Source organism: Dromaius novaehollandiae, chromosome 23 (genome assembly GCF_036370855.1).
Source record: "Dromaius novaehollandiae isolate bDroNov1 chromosome 23, bDroNov1.hap1, whole genome shotgun sequence".
Classification (NCBI taxonomy): domain Eukaryota; kingdom Metazoa; phylum Chordata; class Aves; order Casuariiformes; family Dromaiidae; genus Dromaius; species Dromaius novaehollandiae.
This window is the reverse complement of record NC_088120.1, coordinates 6991828-7012292: the sequence shown is the minus strand read 5'-3', so window position 1 is coordinate 7012292 and position 20465 is coordinate 6991828. Positions and strand designations below refer to the sequence as shown.

At 49.5% G+C, this 20465-nt stretch overlaps 1 protein-coding gene across 6 annotated transcripts; it reads left to right on the top strand.

The window, feature by feature from the left end:
• The first annotated feature begins 1215 nt into the window (after window positions 1–1215).
• Window positions 1216–16850, top strand: FAM76A (family with sequence similarity 76 member A). Of its 6 annotated transcripts, none has more exons than XM_064524992.1 (10): window positions 1216–1344; window positions 2374–2438; window positions 3266–3320; window positions 3894–4046; window positions 4865–5022; window positions 5574–5660; window positions 6319–6450; window positions 11559–11694; window positions 12112–12213; window positions 14820–16850. In XM_064524992.1, exons 1-10 carry the CDS (start codon window positions 1264–1266, stop codon window positions 14904–14906), a joined length of 1056 nt encoding a protein of 351 aa, XP_064381062.1. In that variant the 5' UTR covers window positions 1216–1263; the 3' UTR covers window positions 14907–16850. The 6 variants fall into 6 exon arrangements, with proteins under 6 accessions (XP_064381062.1, XP_064381061.1, XP_064381063.1 ...); XM_064524991.1 differs by lacking the exon at window positions 14820–16850 and adding an exon at window positions 13411–13808; XM_064524993.1 differs by lacking the exon at window positions 14820–16850 and adding an exon at window positions 13360–13808.
• Window positions 16851–20465: the final 3615 nt, after the last annotated feature.

The window sequence follows — 20465 nt, the reverse complement described above, 5'->3', positions numbered from 1 at the left end:
AAAGCAAGCTACAATTTGCAATGCTGATCCTGCCCCAAACCAGAGGCAGTTCCACCCATGCAAATCACAGCCTGCCTTGGCTGGGCTTGGGACTTGCAGATGAGCAGCTGCCTGAGCAGCAGGTCACCGGCTGCTGGAACCAGGGCAGCCATCCCAGGGCTAAGAGGAAAATGAGTTCACGTGAAGGTTTTCCTTTAGCGGCAGACACTGCCTCCTGCCTCGTCTCCCTCCCTTTTCCTCCAATTCTCTTTCCCTCAACCTTTTGGGCACTGACACGTTTTTCCCTCCTCTGCCGCTGCCCCGACTCCTTTCTTTTATCAGTCTCCAGCTCTTCCAGCCCACCCGCACGGCTCTGCTCCCCCTCGGCTCCGTTCTCAGGGCTGAGACTCTCACTCCTCCCTACACTCCTCTGCCCCTTCCCTTCCTCTAGCGTGACCCCCCCTCGCCCGCCCCCTCAGCAAGGCCTCCCCTCCCCTGCAGCAGCTCCTCACCTTGCTAGCTCAGCTCAGCACCCCCCCACCCCCGCTCTAACCCCAGGCAGCCCTGCCCCGGCTCTCCCTGCAGCCTTGCCCAGCTGCACTCCTCCTCTGCCCTCTCCTCGGCCCCTGCCCCCTTCCCTCCGCTCAGCCCAGCTCCCTCCCTCCCTCCCTTCCTCCTCCAGGCCTGGCCCAGCTCAGCCCAGGCCCGGCCCAGCTCCCTCCCTTCCCCCTTCCCTCAGCCCAGGCCCAGCCCAGCCTCTGCCCCCAGGCCGGGCCCAGCTCACTCCCTTCCCCTTTCCCTCAGCCCAGGCCCGGCCCAGCTCCCTCCCTTCCCTCAGCCCAGGCCCGGCCCAGCCTCTGCCCCCAGGCCGGGCCCAGCTCAACCCTGGCCCGACCCAGTCCCCTGCCCACCCCCACTTCCGGGTCCCCTCCCCGCAAGGCCTTGTGGGCCGCTCCCAGCGCCGCGCGCGCCCCCGGGATGCGTCACGGCGGGCGGGGGGGGGAAGCGGGGGAGGTTGCATCACCGCGGCGCGCGCAGCGCTCCCCGCGTGACGTCAGCGCTTCCCCTTCCCCACGGCCCGCGGCGGGGGGGAGGCGGTCCCGCCCCGCCCGCCCCCGCGAGTGGCGGGCCCGTCGACCAGTGAGAGGCGGGCGGCGCGCGACTGATGCGCAGCGCGGCCAATGGCGAGGGCGGAGCGGCGGGAGCGGGGCGGGCGGCGGGGGCGGGGCTGGGCGGCGGGGCGGCCGCCGCGGGCTGGGCTGCGCCTGTCAGCGCGGCGGCGGGATGGCGGCGCTCTACGCCTGCACCAAGTGCCACCAGCGCTTCCCCTTCGAGGCGCTCAGCCAGGGCCAGCAGCTCTGCAAGGTCCGGGGCGGCCCGGGGGGGTGGCGGCGGCTGGGGGGGGGGATGGGGCCTTCGGGGGGGCAGACAGGGGGCAGTTGGGGGGCGGCTCGTGAGGGAGGGTCATGGGGAGCTCAGGGGGCAGCTGGGGGGGTGGGGGCAATTGGAGGGCCGTGTGGGGGGTGGCTGGGGGGTGGTTTGCGAGGGGGTCCTGGGGTTTGGGGGGCTGGGCATTGGGGGGCTGTTTCTGGGGAGGCCCTGGGGGCTGGGGCATTGGAGGGGGGGCTGTTTGGGGGCCAGTGGGGGGCCATTTTGTCGGGGGGTGCTGGGGGGCAGTTGCGGGCCTGAGGGGGAGATGGGGGCTGTATGCGAGCAAAGGCCTGGGGACGACTGAGGGGCTGCTTGTGAGGCAGGTCGGTAGCAAGGGGGGGAGCCTGGGGCATTTCGGGGAACCTCGGGTCTTTTTTGAGGCGGTTCTGGGGACACTTGAGGGGAGGTCTTGGGGGAGGAAGGCTGCCCTTGGGGGGCAGTCTGGGGGAGGTGGTGGGTGGGATGGTCTGAGTGGGGAAGCACAAGACCTGGGATGAGATCGGGAATACTGTGGGGGCAGGAAAGGGATTGCTGAGGGAGATGGGGCGAAGGAGGGGGCTGCAGGGGAATCTCCTGGGAATGGGGCAGAGAGGAGAGCCAGGCTGGAGGTATTCTGGGCACAGGAAGTTTCTGGAGGCAAGAGGTATGAATAACTGTGGCAAGACTGTGTGTTCCCGTCCCAGGAGGTGAGGCCTACCATGACCCTTGTCTGTGGGCGTTGGGCAGGAATGAGCTCTTGTTAGGAATCTGAGTTTACTTCTGCATCACCTGTGACACATGCCATTCCTGTCACCCTTCCTCTGCTCTCAGCTCTTGTGAGAGCAGCATGATTGCGCAGGGAGGAAACGTTTGAGTCTGACAAGTGCGTGTGGTGGGAGTGGAAGTCAGCAGGTGATTTGGGACTGTGGGAAACGGCGTGCAGGAGACACACAGCATCTCACTGAGTGCTTCCTGTTGTTGTAGGAGTGCCGGATCGCACATCCCATTGTTAAATGCACTTACTGCAGGACTGAATTCCAACAGGAAAGGTAAACGCCTGCTGAACTGGAAGACTGATGTTTTCTTTAGAACAGATGCACCTGGGGAGCTATAACGATCCCACGCCTTTGATGCCTGAGCCTTAACCTGTAGATTGTTGCTGTGGGAGACTTGGGAGACCTTTGGCCTCCTTCAGAGGCGTGCTGGGAGAGTCGGTGTGCCTGTGCGACATCCTTAGATTTACGCCTTTCACTTAGCTTTCATTTCTGGTTGGTGCTCAGTTGCATTTTTCAGTGAAGGATCCAGAGCGTCTCCCCCAGAGTTTTCTCTTATCTGATTTTTGGTATTGAAAAATTAACTTCTAATGTGTTTCCTTTTGCTGTGTATCTGCCTTTTTGCAAGTTATATGACTTACAGAGGAAGGGTTGGTAAGGCCAGGAGCTGATGAGCATAACGTGTGTAGGCATTGTGTGAGGCGCTCTTTCTTGTGTTTGTTGGACAAATATACCTCTGTTCTGACCTGCCTTTAGTTTGCAATCCAGAGCAGGCTTCCTCCGGAACTGAGGCTGTTGCTAGTGCCGAATCATGTCTACTGCCAATTAGCTGGTGATCACACTCCTGTATTTGTAAAGACAAAAAACTGGCATCATCTGGGGACACCTTAATTAAAATATACCTCCTAGTAATACCATTTTTTGGCAAATTATCCTCAACCAGATGGGGATAGGAAATACACTTTGTTACCAGAGTTCCTTGTGAAGATGAATGCGGTCTTGCCACTAGACATGAAGCCTAGGGGAGACTGGGATCCTAACCATAGAGGTTTAATTTTCTTTGGGGAAGCGTTAATGGAATGATCTGTCCTTCTTCTTAACAGCAAAACCAACACGATATGCAAGAAGTGTGCTCAGAATGTGAAGCTCTATGGAACAGTAAGTGAGCAGGGCTCATTCTCACCAACCTCTTTTCCTTTAATCCCTCCTGTCTTTATTCTAGTGAATCCCAGAGCAGTTTATGCGCTGGCTCTGTTGTAACAGCATGACTGATCAATAATATGCAGCTCCCTCAAGCGTTAAGCTATTACCGTTTATTTTTTTTTAGTACAGAAAAGAGCAGCTCTGCATCATTTTAGGCCAGGAAATGAACTGTTCAATATCCAATAGAAACAAGAAAGTGATTACATGAAGTGAGATTGCCACAGGAAGCAGTGATAAATCTTTCTTCCTGCTTGTCTGAAATCTGAAGCAGAGATTCTGATTGTTTCTATTTTGGTGATATATATTTTCTGAAGATTTCATAGTAGTTTATACGTTGTCTGGGTGTCATGGCTAAATACACTTAGCTAGAGACCGGGAATCCAAATGTAGCTGTGTCTCCTGGATCAGCATTACAGTTAACTTTGTCCAGGGAAATAAAGGTTTTGAAGTGATAGGGAGAAGGGGAAAGAACCGTGTATTAATGTAAATAGAAGATGCTGCTATATTGTTTGTTCTTGTTTTTTAAAGCCAAAACCCTGCCAGTACTGCAACATAATAGCAGCATTTATTGGAAACAAGTGTCAGCGTTGCACAAACTCTGAAAAGAAGTATGGACCTCCGCACTCCTGTGAACAGTGCAAGCAGCAGTGCGCGTTTGACCGGAAGGATGATAGGAAGAAGGTCAGTACCTTTTGTAAAGGGGTCTGAGAAGGTAAAAAGGCTGATCACAGCGACTGTATCCCTATCTTCTTCAGGCAGTCTCTAGCATTTCAAAAGAGGGTGTCTCTTGATTGTAAAATGCTTTTCTGGAGTTGAGCTTTGCTGTGGGAGCTGTAGGTTGGAGCTGTTTGATCTTTGAGCCCCTCTGCTCCTTGGCCAGGTCTGCTGATGAAAGACCTCTTGAATTTGGCCTAAGAGGGCGTGGGATGGCAAATGAAAAGGGACCTTTTTGTGAAATGAAAGGTACCTGCTGGGCGAAAGGGATGGAAAACAATCCTTATGCTGTAGCCTGAGGTGCTGGAAATGTCCCCTGCCCCCCACCTCAACCAAGAAACCCATTCCATGGCTTCTGCCCATCTTTACTTGAAACGATGTAAGTGGTGTAAGGCCTGCCTTTTGCAGGTGGTAAGCATCTATTGTTCGTTTTGGATGCTGCGTTGATAGGCACTGTCCTCCTGCTGATCTTCCTTGAGCACAGAGCCTCGTTGTTTTGGTCTCCAGGGAATACTCCTTCATGTACAATAATTCGGCTTTGCTTTGACAGAAGTCCCACTGGGAGTTAGCTGGCCTGGTGGATAGGTGACAGAAGACAGTCAAAAAACAAAGCTTGGAAGAGAGTGTAGATGCAATAAGTTAGCTGCTATTAATGATTATTGCCTGCATTGCACCAGCCATGTCAAATGCACTTCTTATCCCTTCCGGGCACTTGAGGGATCCTTTTTGAGTCACTGCTTGTTTGTCCATGATCTTAAAACCTGAAGATGCTTCTTGTCTTCCAGGTGGATGGAAAGCTGCTATGCTGGTTATGTACACTGTCCTATAAACGGGTCCTACAGAAGACCAAAGAGCAGTGCAAACACCTGAGCAGCTCTTCCCGGGCAAGCCTGCAAGAGAAGGAACAATACAGCAGGCTCAGCAGTGGCAGCCATTACAACAGGTAACCTGCACGAGCTTCTTAGCGATCACTTCTGTTGTGCAGGGCTGGCCTCTGGGGTGAGCAAACAGGACGCTTGACTGCTCTGCACTGCTTAGATACACTTCTACCCAGGACATGTGTCTTGGGCCCTGGTACCATGGAACAGTGATGGGTTTTGGCAGTTGTCTGTTGTTCAGGAGAATCTGGCTAAGTCAGGCTTTGCTAGTTTGCAAGCCCCCCTGTTCTGGCGTAGGCTTGTAGTCTGACAGTGCTTTGTAGTGATTTGACTTACTGAACTTTCTTGTACACATTTGTAAAATTTGATGATTGAAATGCAGCTTTTAAGCATAGGTTCTTCAGCGCCCTACTGATCTGACTGACACATTTTTTTCTGTTTATTTTTAGTCTCCAGCTAAAGGAGAATTGAAGCTTAAAAGAATGACTTTCTAATCATTCTTTTTTGTGCTAGGAAATCTTGTTTTAATGGGCTGGAAGTAGGTGGGAATGTTTATCTGCTGCTCTGTCTTAGACTGCAAGTCAGGTTCTGACATATAATTTCCTTGTTTCTCTAGCCAGAAAACCTTATCCACCTCTTCTATTCAGAATGAAATCCCAAAGAAGAAACCCAAGTTTGATGCCATCTCTGCCAATGGTGACAGGTGAGCCTGTTACATGGGGAAATTGTGGGTGGGTGGTCTTGTTTGCTTAGTTTGTATAATAGAGTTCTGTGCAAATAGCTGGAAGGTCTTATGCTAGAGCAGGGATCTCAGGCTTTGGGATCTCAAGGGGTTGCATTAGCAGCTTCCCAGAGCCTGGCAGGCCAATCTGACTTGGCATTTAGACGTAGTTTTGGAGAAGGAGAAGAATACGTAGTGTCTGTACCTGCTAGAACAGAGACTGCTTGTTGTCTGAGCTTACTAACAGTTACAAAATCTGCAGCCAGATCAGCTTTATCCTCTCCCTGCCATTACAAGGAAAGGTGGGTGTTGGCTGCGCTGTAGAGTTGAAGTCTGCAGTTTTTGTGCTTCTGGGCTATTAGACTGATCTGCAGGGAAGACAGCCTTAGAGAATAGGAACAAGACCCACCTCCTGTTTCCCCTCCTGCCTTTTGGGGGAGGGACAAGCAATCAAATAGCTTTGCTTGAAAGAAGCCAATCCCATTCTGCTGTCACAGTGCCTGCTGGGTTATGTTGACGCCACCTGCATGTGCAGCAGAATGGGAGTCACTAGCAGAAACAGGAGAATGAGATGGTTTTTTATTTTTTACGCTCTTTTACATGCATATTTTCATTCCTCCCTTTCCTCTCTGATTCTCAGCGTTCCTTCCTCTCCCGAGATGCTTTGTCCCCCTATCCAGAGTGCCCCGTCCACGCTGGCGCAGTGGGCTGCTTCCCAACAGAGTCTCGGTGCCCACCATTGTCCTGTTTCTCAAGGCACTGACATCCTGAAGTGAGATCACCTATTGTTTTCTCCCCTGTTGCCCTCCCTCCCTGGGAATTGCCTCATATATGGAAAGTGTCCCTCTCGATGGATCTCCTTCCAAACGGCAGTGAATTGGGAGCATGGACCAAAGCATAGGCTCATTAGTGCCAAAGGGGCTGTTAAAGTTACTGGTAATGAATTGCTTGCTATCTGCCTTGAATGTCTTTTGTTTAAGATCAGAGATAATATCAACCCTATAGGTACCATTGACCTCTTGTCTGTGGTTGTTAATGTAAGAAATGCTACAATGTGAAACAGAACTTAAATAATTTTGTAGGGCAATGATTCCTGCTCAGTGGTCTACAAGACCGTGTATCATCTGAATGGTGTTTTTGATTGCAAGCTGGAAAAAAATAAGGGTTCACTGTGGTTTGGGAGCTGCAGCTGAGCATGGAGTGGTCAGAGAATTCTCCTGACTGCCTTTAATGTTCATAGAGTGACAGGAGAGGCTGGAGACAGGTGCCTGGTGGAACTGGTGCAGCCCATCAGTGTTGCTGCAGCTTTCCCTTTGGAGTCCTGTTAAGGCTCCTGCTCACCTGCTGCAGTTGCTGTCCAGGCAAGGACAGTATTAGGTATTTTTATCTGCTCACTACAGCCCAGGCTGAGACCTAAGAACTCATTTTAATACCCCTGCTGGCTTGAAAATAACCAAGAAGCAAAAGGTCCCGTGCTCTGGTATCAGTTGCTGAGCCATTTGTTTGTAAAACAGGCGCATACACTAGATGAAACAAATGCCTTCATTTCTATTTGCTCCTGTATCAGATGTTGTCAGGCTGGCTTCTGCCAAGGTTTTAGGCTATGGTCCTTGCCACAGACTTTTCTGATAAATCTCAGTAACAAACTGTGTGTAATTTTAGCAACTACTGAGGAGCTCCAGCTTGTTTAAATAGACACACGGCTGCATTTCTTGGGCAGAATAATAATGGTTGTTCATTAAGTGTGTTTCCGGGGTTGCTGGGTTTTCTTGTGAGGATGACCCCCGAAGTAAACCTCCCTTCTTGCACTGTTTTTCTGTAAAATTGCCCACTCCAGAGCTGGCTGAAGTCTAGTTCACTGGCTGAATACAGAGTGAGGAGCAGCCACAGCACAGGCCTTGTTTTCATCAGCAGTGTGCTCTGGAGTGGCGTGGTGCACAGCTAGCACCTCTTTGCTGCTGAGAGCAGCTCCAGCTTTCTGTGGAGTGCGCCTTGGCCATGGGCTCCAGACAAATTTCTAATGCAGCCTTCAGCTGGGCAAAATTTGAGCCTACTTGAGCTCTGTTAACTTTGATAACACTCCCAAAATGGTCCAGCTTATCTGAAATTGTTGCTCCTTTGTCTTGTGGATGCAATGGAAAGTTCTTCACTGTGCTTTACTGAACTTTCTCTGAGCTCTGTATGTTTTTGTGTTTTCGTATTTCTGAGTGGATGATGCTCTTCTAATGTCCATGATTTGGAGACTGATGAGATGACACCGGGTGGTGTTTGTATGGCTCGTTCTGGGTGGGTTCTGCTGCAAGGAGCTCACAGCACTGGCTGTGTAGCACACGGAATAGCTTGCTCTCCTCAGCAGCGACTCTTGGCACCAGCCTGCCGCAGACCGTGTTTTACGGATGCCACTGTTGTGCCAGTGCCCTTCAGTCCTGGGCTGCTTCCGTGTGCTCGAGAGCCCTGGCTTCACCCACGGTCCAGGTTGCTGTTCTGGTCCTAGGACTCCTCACCTGATTCTGCGAGAACTTGGCGTCCTCGTCCTCATGTGCAAACGCTGCCAGAAGTGTGTTTGTGTTATAGACCAGCCGCCCGGGCCTCTATGGACGAATGCACTGCAGTGATGAGTGCTCCTAACCGAGCTGCCTGGGGGAGCGCAGCGATGCCAGAGCATGATGAGCAGCAAAGTTTATTTAGTAAAAATATTCTCATTTGCGTAGAAAAATCCTGGCTTATGCTTAAAGCGTTAAGGCATGGAGTGAACCACTTCTGCTTTTGATTTCCTTAGAGGATGTATAAGTTCAGCTGCTGATTCTCATTGGTCTGGATGAAATTTTGTGCATGGAGGATATTTTTGTCTTAGGTGAAATTTGAATGCTGTGTTTCAGCCAGCCTGGTCTGTGCCCCTTTACACTAGCTTCACTGGAATAGCAAAATCCTTAAGCATGGCATTTATCTTGCCTAATTTCAGCCATTTAACAGGTGTTGAGTTTAAGGCAGTCATTTTGTTTTTTCTACTCAATAGAGAGAGGCAGGTGTCTCTGGAAGAGCTCCATTTTTTTTTTCTCCGTCTCCACTGAGAGCAATGGGAGCCTCATCAATTCACTTTAATTAGAGGCATGAATTTTAGCCTGTTCAAACAGGGAGAGCATGTCCCTCTGACCTCTCCCAAGGGGGCTGGAATCCTTGGGATGGAATTTATTTGTAGGGGGAAGGGCTTTTGTTTGTTTTTAATCTGTTTGTTAAAGGAATGGAGTGACTTGCATTTGGCAGTTTTCCTTCTAATTTTGGAGCCCCAGGCTCGCTCCTTAATGTGAGATTAAAGACAGAGAAACCTTTCATTAATGACTTGTCACTCTTTCAGAGAAAGGGAAAAAAAAAAAAAAAGCTCCTTCCTTTAATTTGCACCTTGACATGTTTGAGGGTGCATTTTGCAGCAATTGGACAGCAAAATACCTGCTTGTGCTCACGTACTTGACAGGAGGATGCTGGCACTCTGAGCCAGCCATACCTGCATGCCCCAGGGGCAGGATGAGGTCCTTGAAAACCTCAGGTAGGGCACCCGAGCTTGCCCACGGCCACAGCGCGGAGGAGAGCTGCTCTGTGGAGTGCTCTTGGCCCCGTGTCCCTTCTGCTCCCCGCTGGGTGGCAGAGCCGCTCTCGCCTCTCTGGGTGCACAGAGGGCTCTGGATCAGGAGCTGCCAAGGAGGGAATTTTTCCTGCCTGAGCGGCTCAGGGAAGCGTGAGCATCTCCGGCAGTCTTTATCACCCCGGGATGCAGCAGGAGAGGAGCTTGCCTGGGCAAAGAAATGGCATAAGCAAGGGTTTGCCTTTAGCCAGAAGGATTCAGTGAGGAAGCCTTTCTTTTTTTTCTGCTGAGACTGTTTTTTTTATTATTAATTTATTTTTCTCCCCAGCATATTTGCACTGAGTGGGAGATTAAAGCTACCGTTAGTAGCATGCTTGGGCACAGAAAGGTGCTGGAGCATCTACCATCACCATCGTGTTACAGAGCCTCTGCTTTGGGGGAACTGTACTTGGGAGCAGTTTTTAAAATGGAGGCACTCTTCTCTAGTGTGCACACATGAGCCTCTTCTGCGTTTGCGAGCTACACCATGTGGCAAGCACAGTGTTATATCAGGTGTGCCTGGAGGCCTGCCACCTCGTACAGTGTGGGCTTTGCTGTCAGCAGGCGCCGGCTGCGGGAGACAATAGATGCAGTCTGCAGCGAGTGTCGGTGCGCTTTAGCCATGCAAGACTTCCCCTGCAGACAGTGTCCTGCAGACCCTCGGGTTTGAGTTCTGCTTTGCTGATGAGGTCGGGCTTTCTCTTTCAGTGCCGTGGGGCTGTTGTGTGACTTTCAGACCTGCAAAGCTGCCCCTGCTTAGTTTCTCTCTGTAGATTCCCGGTGACATTCCCAGCACAAGGGTGGGAAGAGCCTTTTCTCCTCTCGGCTCCTTGCTAATGAATCCAATCAATGCAGACTGTGCTTTTAATTAGAAAATGGATTATTTCCAGGCACTAGAGAAACTGTTGTGCGAGGTGGGTAGCCAGTACTCTGTCTTGTTTTACAGATAGGGGAACGGATGCAGAGAGATGGCAGGATGCTTGAGAGAGGCTGCGGAGGGGGCGAGCAGTGTCTGAGTTCAGAACATGCCCTCCCCAGTCCACTGCCTCTCCCAGCTTTAGTGCTGAACGCAGGCTCTAGCACATATGTTAACCTACTCTGGAGGCTTTCAGAAAATGTCAGGCTTCAGGTAACTTTGCCTGTTTATCTTTATAGCAGCAATGCTGTCTGATAATGGCCAGGCTTCAGGTAACCTTTTAGGTGAAGGTTTGTTGCCTTTATTATTACTGTTAAGTTTTTATACACCAGTATCAGCTGTGTGAGGCTGGGAGTGTGCTGCCCCTTTAGCACCGAAAGATAAAAATCGGGCTTGTCATTACGGTGGTAAGGGACAGAAGGCAGGGAAAGATCAGGTGAGCTCCCTGGGCCTGTGGCTGCAGCTTATTGTATCTGGTGATCTCAAGTACCCCTGTAGCAGAAGACAGTGGTGGCTGCCTGGAGCACTGGGCCACTTCCAGAGAGATTTGTAAATCGCTCAATCAGGAGGTGTCTCATGTCCAGATCAGTTCTCAGCTGGTTGCTTAGATTTAGAGCACCTGGTGGGGTATGAGCAGTGTCTGGGAAAGACGCATCTATCTCCAGCTATTTCTCTGTCTTACTGAACAGAGTCCTTTCTGCTCTGAAGTGGTAATGAAGCTTCCCCCTAACTTGCTGCATCATGGTGGAATCAAGATACAAAAGCCCAGCATGTCTTTTTCTCCCTGTTTCCGTGCTGAGGCCAGCGCTGACTCTAATCTAGGTGTCTCCCTTTGCATTGTTTGTTTAACTTAGGGTTATTTGTTTCTCATTCATGTTCCCTCCCTACCACAGTGTTTATTTACATCTAGTGACAGGTTTCACTGTACACCGATGGACTGCCTGTGAGTGAAGACTGTTCCTAAGTGTTTGCATAAAGTTTCGTTAGCTCCCCGATTGTTGTTCTCAACTCTTTGCTTTGAAAATGGATCATTACCACCTGAATGATAACTACAGGCTCTGGCCGATGGTCACAGAATACCCATAGCAGTTCAGTTTCCCTACCAATCATGCAGTGATACAGCTTGATATATTGCAAACGTCCCTCTTGCCCATCATACCATGTGTTTCCCAAATTCAGTGCAGCATCCAGGGCAGAGATAGAGTTAACTCCTGCTGAGTGGCTGGTGAAGTGTGTCTCATAAAATGATTCCCGTTCTCCTTCAAGTGCCATCCATGTGGCAGTTTCTCTGCCTCAGTGAATAGGAGGGGTTGTGATGAGAGTCTCTCCCTGTTCTTTGCTGCAGTTTTTCTCCAGACCTCGCCCTGGACTCTCCTGGCACTGACCACTTTGTTATCATTGCCCAGCTGAAGGAGGAAGTGGCTACTTTAAAGAAGATGCTGCACCAGAAAGATCAGATGATTTTGGAGAAGGAGAAGAAGGTACAGTCCTTGGCTCACCTCCTCCCTGACAGCATCCAGACAGATCACCCTCAAATGGAGTCTGGCTTTTTATCTTGGGGTGAACAACAAAATTTCTGCCTGTTTCCAGGCTGCCTCCTTTCCCAGGTTAAAGAGGCTTTCTGGACCCTCCCAGGAGAGCCTCGCTTCATTAAAGGCTGTTTTCTGACCACTGTCTCTAAGAGCTCCATGTGGGGGCAAAGCCAAGAAAGGCTGTGCTGCTCTGTGCAGGAGGACAGTAGTGCCCTGGCCCCTGGCTTTGGGGGTCCTGCCTCTCTGTGCAGTCTCATCCAGTCTCGGGCAGCTTCTGTAGATGCATATTCTGTGGCAGGGTGTATCTGGGGTGAAGAGATTCATTTCTTCTTCCCGCTCACATGCTCCTTGCTGCTTTACCTGCAGATCACAGAGCTGAAAGCTGACCTGCAGTACCAGGAGTCGCAGATGAGGGCGAAGATGAACCAAATGGAGAAGACGCACAAGGAGGTCATGGAGCAGTTACAGGTGACAGCATTTTTGTTTTAATTTGCTGAGCTGTACTGTACCCAGGAGTGACTGAGGACACTCTTGATCAGAACACCTCGTGAGCTTCTGCACACGCAGCTCTGCTAACGCTTCTCAGCCCTGTCCTGCAGCCTCTGCTCTGCCAGGCCAGCCCCTCCCCAGCTCTGTACCAGGCTGCAGTGCACCTTAACCCCTATTTATAGACTCCTTGCTACTCTCTACTTGGGCTCAGTCTTACTGTATTGTATAGTGCCGTGTTGTGTCCACTGCAGACTAGATGGGAACCATCAAACTCATTTAACTTATTGCCAAAATCAGGTTTGAACCTGTTTATCCAGACTGCAAAGCCTTTGTCAGCTCCCTGTGCCATGTAGCTCTTAATGTGATTTATGTGACCAGTAACCAAAGGGAACAAAGCCCAAGAAACAACCGGCAGTTCTTTTAGAACCGTATCTGTGTAGTCCAAATAAAGAAGTCCCTGAGCTTGAGGGAACAGGGAGAGCAGGATTCTTGTCATGGCCATGGAAACACTAGACAGACTATCAGCATGAATACGCTCTGAGCCACTGAAGAGATCGGGTCAAAGGGGAACTGGTTACAGGGAAGAAATCAGACACAGAGATGAACTTTGCACCCTTTAATTACTGTGAGGCTTATAATGATCTAAAGCCCTAGCAATGAGAAATGGGAGTCAATAAGAAAAAAGGTCTGTATTCACACAGAAAACCAGCCCCTCCTCCATCAGCACACACCCAAGTTAATTATTAGAGTGGAAGGTAGGTTTTGGAGACTGCAGGTGCTGTCAGATAGCTGGTGCCCTTGAGATCCTCTTCACAACTCACATTTGTAAGCAATTTGAGCCTGTCCCAAGGCTGGATTATCTTTGTGGTGTGCAGAAGGCTGGAAACACTTGCTACCCCTTGTAAGCTGGGCGGCACTGGTTTGCATGCAAGGAACTGATGAGAACCAGAGCCTTCTCTCTCTCTCTGCGTTGCCTTCTTGAATCTGCACTGCGTTTCAGCCCAGATCTGTTTCCCTCTCATAGCTTTGGATGGCCTGCAAAGAATGAATTGTGCTTACTTCAGTTCTAAATAGACAATTATCCATTATCACAAGCCACCGCTATTTGGTTGCCTTTCTTGACAGCCCTGGCCACGAGGTCAAGGGCTACCTGGGAGCTGACCTCCCTCCTTGCAGCGGTTCTCCGAGGCGAGGCACGCTGGTCGCTCAGTGTGTGTGTGTGGCAGAGTGGGGGACAGCACGCGCTGGCGCTGCCTTTGCTGTAGCTAAAAGAGGACGTCTGCCTCGAAAGCTGTGGGACACCTTCCAACAGCCTTAGAGCCTGTTCAATCCTAAAAGGAAAGAGGAAGCGTCAGATACGTGAACGGGTGTGCCCGCAGGCACCTGTCCTTCCTGGGTGGAGAGGGGTGTGCATGTCTGTCGCCCGCTGTGTTATTCTGTACTCAGCTCGGAATGGGACTGCCCAGAACTTGTTCTCTCTGGTGTCCAAATGTTTTACTTCAGCTGATATTGACTGAGGCTCTGGAAACTTTCTTCATTGATTCCAAAATAAAAGTTCAAATCCTCTCGCTGTATCGCAGGTGCCTTGAAGTGTTCATATGATTCACTTTTTTAATGTACTGTTGGTCTTTATTATTTTGTCTGTCTTTTCACGGGGGGAAGCAGGGGTGTCTGTATTCTTCCATTTTGCAGGAGGCAAAGGAAGCTGCTTTACCACAGGCAGCACTGGAGCAGAGGGCTTAATTCATCTAGTAACCCTTAGCCCTTTGAATATTTATTCATTCACTGCAAACCAATGTAGAACAGCTGTATCTGGCTTCACATGGGTTCTACCCCTTATCCTACTGGTATAGCAGAAATTGCGAAGTAGCCTAGAGGGTTTTTCAGCCTCAGAAGTTGGTAAAAGGGACTAGAGAGCCTTTGTTTCTAAGTTAATTCAGTCTAAACCAGAAAGACTGCAAGTTGTTATCTGTTGTTGCTCAGGTGTGTTCAGAAGGCTTCTAGGGATACAGAATCAGTCAATATAGTACTGAATCCTGGTAAAACTGTTGGCAGTGTCTGAAGAAACCAAGGGTTAAATGAAGCTGGAGAACAGTTTGAGATGTTTCACCCTGGTTTTTGGACATGAGTGAGGATTTGGGGCGGGGGAATTTGATTTCCACCTCCTAAAGAAGAGTCAAGATGGGAGCGTGAGTCGCTAGAGTTTTACTCCACCACTTCTCACCCTGGTGGCTAGCAAAGGGGGAAGAGAAGGAAGAAAAGCCAGTCCTGGTGAGGTTGACGAGTGTCTTTAGCTGGTTTAATGAGAATTGTGCATTTGTCGCGTTTCACAGTGGAAGCTGTTAGCCTTCAGCCTACTTCTGTTACAGCAGTGGGGGATTCATTGGGGAAGGGATGGGAAGAGGCCTCTCTAGATGGTAGAGCTGAGATGCTGCACTTGAGCTCATGCTGTGGTGCAGTACAGCAACATCTGCCTCTTTCGTCTGCACGCAGGATGCCCGCAGTGTGTGTCCAGGCAGTTCTAGGATCCCGAGAACTAATGATGATCCATGCCATTAAAACACCCATTTTCACTGTGTTTCCAGGCCAAGAACAGAGAACTCCTGAAGCAAGCAGCTGCCCTATCCAAGGGCAAAAAGCCTGAGAAGTCGGGAGCAATAACCTCCCCTTAAAAACAAAACCAAACCCCCAATCTGGGAGCTTTCCCCAGCATTAGCCAAGGAGTCTAGGAGGCCTGCCTGATCGCTGGAAGCCAAAACCTCACTTTTGTCACTATCCCATTGCTGTGGACTCGATGGAAACGCCTGGTGTGTGTTGCCTTTCGACAGCATGCTTGAGTGTGTCTGGTTTCAATATCTTGAATACCGTTCTGTACTATGGTGATCCATGGGGAGAGGTCCCAGCCATCCTAAATCCCCCCGAGTTTCTGGAAGAAGTGTTTTTCTAACCAGTTACTACCACTGCCAGCCCTTTATATAGCAAACAGGAACTTGCTGCATTAGAGACTTCTTGCTGGTTTCAAACCTGCTGCTCTGAGGCAATAGCCGTGGCCAGTTGTTACGCAGATAAGGCGGGAGCCGTGCATGGTGGGAGCTTTATTTTTTGAACTGCTCCCTCTTCAAAAGGAAGCCGATAATCACCAGCCCAACAGATGTTACCAGAAGGTTGTGTCACTGCTGAGAACGGTTGATCCATCTTTTTGAAGATGCTTCCAAAATGGGGGCTATATATTTATCTTGGAGGATTTTTGTTTTGTTTTGTTTTTTCTCTCTGTCAGCTTGGCAACCCTGACTGCCTGGTTTGTGTTTTTTGTTTTGTTATGATAGCTTTTGGTTTGGGAGGCAGAGCGTAATGATACAGACCCACCTGGGACCCCCTGGTGCCCTGGTTACTTAGTGGCCTTTGGGCTTCGGTGACTTTTGCAGCTTGGTGTGATTGAGCTTCTCTTGCTCCCCTTTCTTCCCGTGAGGCTGAAGGAGAGTTCAAGGCTTGGATATTTGCTCTGCTCCCTGCAGTCCCTGGATCCAGTTCACTCTCTTCTCCCCCTTTCCCTGCCCCGTCGCTCCCTTCCAGATGCAGAAGTAGGGGCCAGGTTGGCTCCAGGAAAGTGCTTACTCAGGCAGTGACCCAAGCCAGGAAGTGTTTCTTGGGGCTCTCCAGAGACGTTTCTCTCTGCTGATTAAAAGCCAGCAGAACAAAAGGGCTATGAAAGTTCTCCGTAGCAAAGATGTGCTTCTCGGAAACGGCGCGAGCGCCGGGGCGAGGACACCGCAAGCAGCGCCAGGAAGGCGCTGGGAGGTGTGCTCCCCGAGCTCTGTCTGCACTGCATCTCTTGGGGAAAGCAAAAGCACTTGGCCATTAGGGGGGAAAGCACAGAACAGCTCTTGAGCTGGCGAGAACACTCCTCGGTATCCCAGCACCGAGCTCTATTCAGGGTGTGAAGAGACATCTCAGGGTTTGGAGACCTTCGGGGCAGAGGAGTAAAGGATGAACACTTAGTCTAGAGTGGCACTGAAGGTCTGTGGTGAAGAGGAGAAACTGCCCTCTTGAGACAGGGCCGGCTGCTCTGTCAGGGTTTTTATTAAGCTTTTAACTAGAGATTGTGATTTTTTTTTTCCTTTTTTATGTTACTAAAGATGACTTTACTCAAAGGCACTTTTTTGATGATGTTGGCTTCCAGCATGGAAGGAGCACGCTGCAGCATCAGACACTCTGCCACGTTTTTTTTGTTGTTGTTGTTGTTGTTTTTTTTTTAAGAGACTTCTGACATGAAAAGGAAAAAAAAATGTTACACTTTGCCAGAGTGTGACAGCAGGAAAATACTCACCTAATTTTATACTTCACATGTTTTTAGAAAATGAGGTGCATTGATGGGATTTTTTTTAAATGGGCGCTTTGCTTTTTTGCTTCCCTCAAGATACAGAAATAGAGGGAGAAAGGCCCTGTATATACTATTATGTTTTTTTAATTGTGACAAATTGATCATGCAGTTGAGTAGCTGATGATTTGTAGTAATAACATTGTTTCTTTGTATGTTTGTAATAATGGAGATTTTAAAGGGATGCTTTGATTTGTACAAAACTCTGACAAATGTAAAAGTGTTTAAAAAATCCGCATCTGTGTGTCTGATACTTTCTATTTGCCTTAAAGAAAAGAAAAAACACATCCTTCCCTGCCTGGAACTGATTTGTCCCCTGCTGGTGACTGCCTGGTCAAAGTACCAGTCGTGCTGCTTTGGGATTTGGTGTGTATGGGAATGAGATGGCATTTTCTATTGTTTGGTTTGCTCCTACTTTTGTTTCTATCTTTAAATCCTCCTAATCAAGCCTGTTGCTAGGATCCTTGTTACTTGGTTACATCGAGCTTCCCAGGACTGATCTGGCTGTACCAGATGAGATCTCTCTATTTTCTTCCCCAAACACATGAATGGAGATAGGGCGCAGAAACAATACAGCCTTGATAGGAAACAAAAAGACAAGAGGATAAGGGGCTTGCTTGCTTTTAAGATACAAATGCAAACTAAGTGAGTAAACACCATTTGTCTCTCTGAAGTCTTCGCTCTAGCTCAGCCAAGATTAGAGTTGTTTGGAGTGAAAAACAGTTTTTTTTCAGAAGCTTCTAATTTTCCAGCAGAAAGGTGGTGGCCCAAAACTCTCCTGATGTTCCCATCTGAACATACGGCCTGGCCCTTGCGGGAGCTGTAGTTCAGCGTGCTGTGCTTTCCGTCTCGTCTGTCATCGCAGCTTCCTGGTGAGACGAGCAGTTCTCTGATGCACCTTGCTTTCCTCTGGCAGATGTGCTGCGTCCCTGAACGTGTCCGTCCCCAAGGCGCTGCCCGTAGTGGAGAACGAGGAAATGCAAACCATAGCTCTGAAGAAACACCTCAGCAGCTTTTCCAGCTCAAAATTTCTCTTTTATATTTCTCAAAATCTAGAGCCGTACACAGAGAACAGCCATTGTCTGGGAAAGCATTAATTGTGACAAATACCCAAATTTGTAGCTAAACACAGAACAGAAAAATATTTTCTAGGGAATCTTTTTCATCAGTCTTATTCTTCTGATCTCTTTGGCTTCTAATGCCTGTGAAAAGAGACTGATTTGTGTGCATTGAGAGACATTTGAAAGGAAAGAGAGGGTGTGTTTCAGATGGTTGTTGCCTCCTCTAACTTGACTCCCTTAGGAACTGTGTTATGGCAGCTCAGAGAGGGTGGCAGTCTGTCCCAAGTCCACTGGATACAGCCCTACAACCCCAGTGGAAGGAATAGTTATATATTTTTCCTCATAGCATCTTCCAGGTGAGTCATCCAGGCTTCTGCAGCCATTAGTGCTACTTTCAGGGAAGGAGAAAGGACAGGATGTAAGTTTTCTCTTTCTTTTTCTTCTGAGGTCTGAGTTGCTTCTTTTGATGTGGTTGTTTTCTACCTGGAAATGGTCAGGGTTTTCATCCTGGATTTGTTGGACCTCTGGCACCCTGAAGTAGCTGCAAGCCCTGTCAAGGGAGGGATGTCCTGCTCGAAGCATTTAAGTTATTGCAACTTTGCTGGGTTATTGTGGCTCAGCTGACTCAGGGTAACTTGTAGGGATTTACAAATGGCTGTGCCGGGTCAGGCCAGAAATCTAGACCGGTACCCTCTCTCCCCAGGTAAAGGGCACTGGGGGATACTGGAGGAGAGGGTACAAAACCAGAGCATGAAGAAAGCAATGGTTTATTGGCTTCTGGCACCCAGTGGCTTAGGGGCTTCCTGAGCTGAGCATTGCCTCTGTGGCCTTTAGTAGCTCCTGGTACCTCCCTCTTAGGTCCATTTTTAGCCGAAGGTGGCTAAAGCACAAGCTCTTAGCCTGCCACAGTTGCCAAGTCAAATGTTCTCCCCGTGCGAGAAGGCAGTGCGTGCAGAGACAATCTGCTTGGCAGCTCTTTCTCGGGTTAGTGCTACGTAACCGTGCCAGTAGTGCTTAGCATTTATATGGCGCTTAATCTCTGCTGAGTGCAGCGCAAACCTTGCTGTATCCTTGAATGTGCCCAATTATCCTCATTTACAGCAAGTAGGGAGATAGATAAGAGAACTGCTTTGCCGAAGGCTAGGCTACAAGTCAGCGGGTAGAGCTGGAACCGGATTGTAATATCCTCAGTTCCTCAAGCCCTTGCTCTCCACCTTCAGTGTTGTGTCTCGGAGGGGCCACTTTGTCTCTGCCCTGACAGAGCTGCAGGGAGAATTTCAAATGGGTTGTGGGCAATTTTTGCAATTCCCAGCCAGACCTTGAGTGAGAATTGATTGGCTCCTGCCTTTATCTGCTAGTGCACACTTCCTTCTCTCTGTGGTTTATTCACCGCTCCTGAAGCAGCCTGAATGTTTGCAAAAGGGATTTTTTTTATTTTGGGTTGCGATTACTCTATTTCAAAGCTTTCAGAAAATATCCTCTGCTGGTTTTGACAGTAGTTGAATGCGCTTGAAAAGAATATTATGTCCTGATCTCAGCTGCCTCCTCGTAATGACATCAGGGTTGAAAATTAGACTTCCAGTTTTGGGCCCCATTCCACTTGTTTCAGGTGAGCTGACCCTCAGCTAGCCCTTGCCTTCTTCCAGCATCCGTCTCTCCCTGCTCTGAGGATCCAGAAGCTCAAAGGCTGCAACTTCAGGAATGTTAACCCAGGCAGTTCAAGTTGGTGGAGTTTTCAGGGCACAATGAAAATCTATGGCAAAGCATTTTTTGAGATCTCTAACCAAGAGGATTCGATGTTTTTAAGCAATTACCTGAATAAATGTCTCCTTTCCAAAGCTGTAGCCCCCCTGGCGAGGATCTGCAGTTTTAATAGGCAAATGAATAAACTGCTTTGCAGCCTGCCAGTGTGTACCTGCAGCACAAGTAAACTGCCTTAACTAGCTGGTAATTACCGAGAAACATGCTCCCTTCCATTCCTTTCCCTAATTGCTGGGGCTTTCTGGAAGCGCTGGCTCACATAGCATGCCCTGAAGGGCAACAGGTTTGTGCTGTATTGTCTTTAAAAAAAAACAAAACAAAACCCTAAGGGTCTTAAAATCCTTTAAAGCTTCGGTAACTTATGTTTTGTAACTGATCCGGGAGAGGTAAGCACAAGCCTCATTCGCGAGATGAGGAAAGAAGGGGTAGAAAGGTGAAGTGAAACAAGCTGCCTGAAGAGACGAGGCTCCTTGCAAAGTCAGCGGAGAGGGCCGCGGTGCTTCGGAGGCGATCCAGCGCTTCGCAGAGAGCAGAGGGGGCTCTTTAGGGGTGGGAATATCAGTGTTACTGCTCTCACTCATCTGCTAGGAGGATAAAATTGGAATTAAAAATTAAACCAGTTCCTTTGGGTTGGTGCTTTCCCTCTTCCACAAAGAGAGCTCGGCTGCCCTTTGCCCCCTTCCAGAGGGAATCTCTAAAGATCCAGGAGTCCAAAGGCTTTTGGGGTGTTACCCCAGTGCTTCCGGGTGTAAAACCACACAGTGTCCAGTGCTTCCTCCTGGAGCGCGTGGGAACGCTCTCTCCCGCGGCTTGCTAAAGCTCCCGAACAGCTAGGGCTCTTGGACCAGTACAACCCCCTGTTTCTAATGTGCTTGTGCTGCCGAAGCTCTGTCCCTCCATTTGCAGTGCCAGATCCCCAGTAGAGAGGAGACCTGGGGGCAGGTTGAGCTGAGTGTTTGCTGTTCCCCTCTGTTCCAGGTAGCACGGCAATGCTTTGCACTGTGTTACAGGGTTAGCTTCCCTCCGCGGGT

Excerpts from the sequence above, each read along its gene's own strand:
- FAM76A (XM_064524991.1), top strand. The coding sequence starts at position 1,264 with ATGGCGGCGCTCTACGCCTGCACCAAGTGCCACCAGCGCTTCCCCTTC. Across the intron at positions 5,023-5,573 it reads AGTGGCAGCCATTACAACAG|CCAGAAAACCTTATCCACCT; the intron begins GTAACCTGCACG and ends TTGTTTCTCTAG. Across the intron at positions 12,214-13,410 it reads AGGTCATGGAGCAGTTACAG|CGGTTCTCCGAGGCGAGGCA; the intron begins GTGACAGCATTT and ends CCCTCCTTGCAG.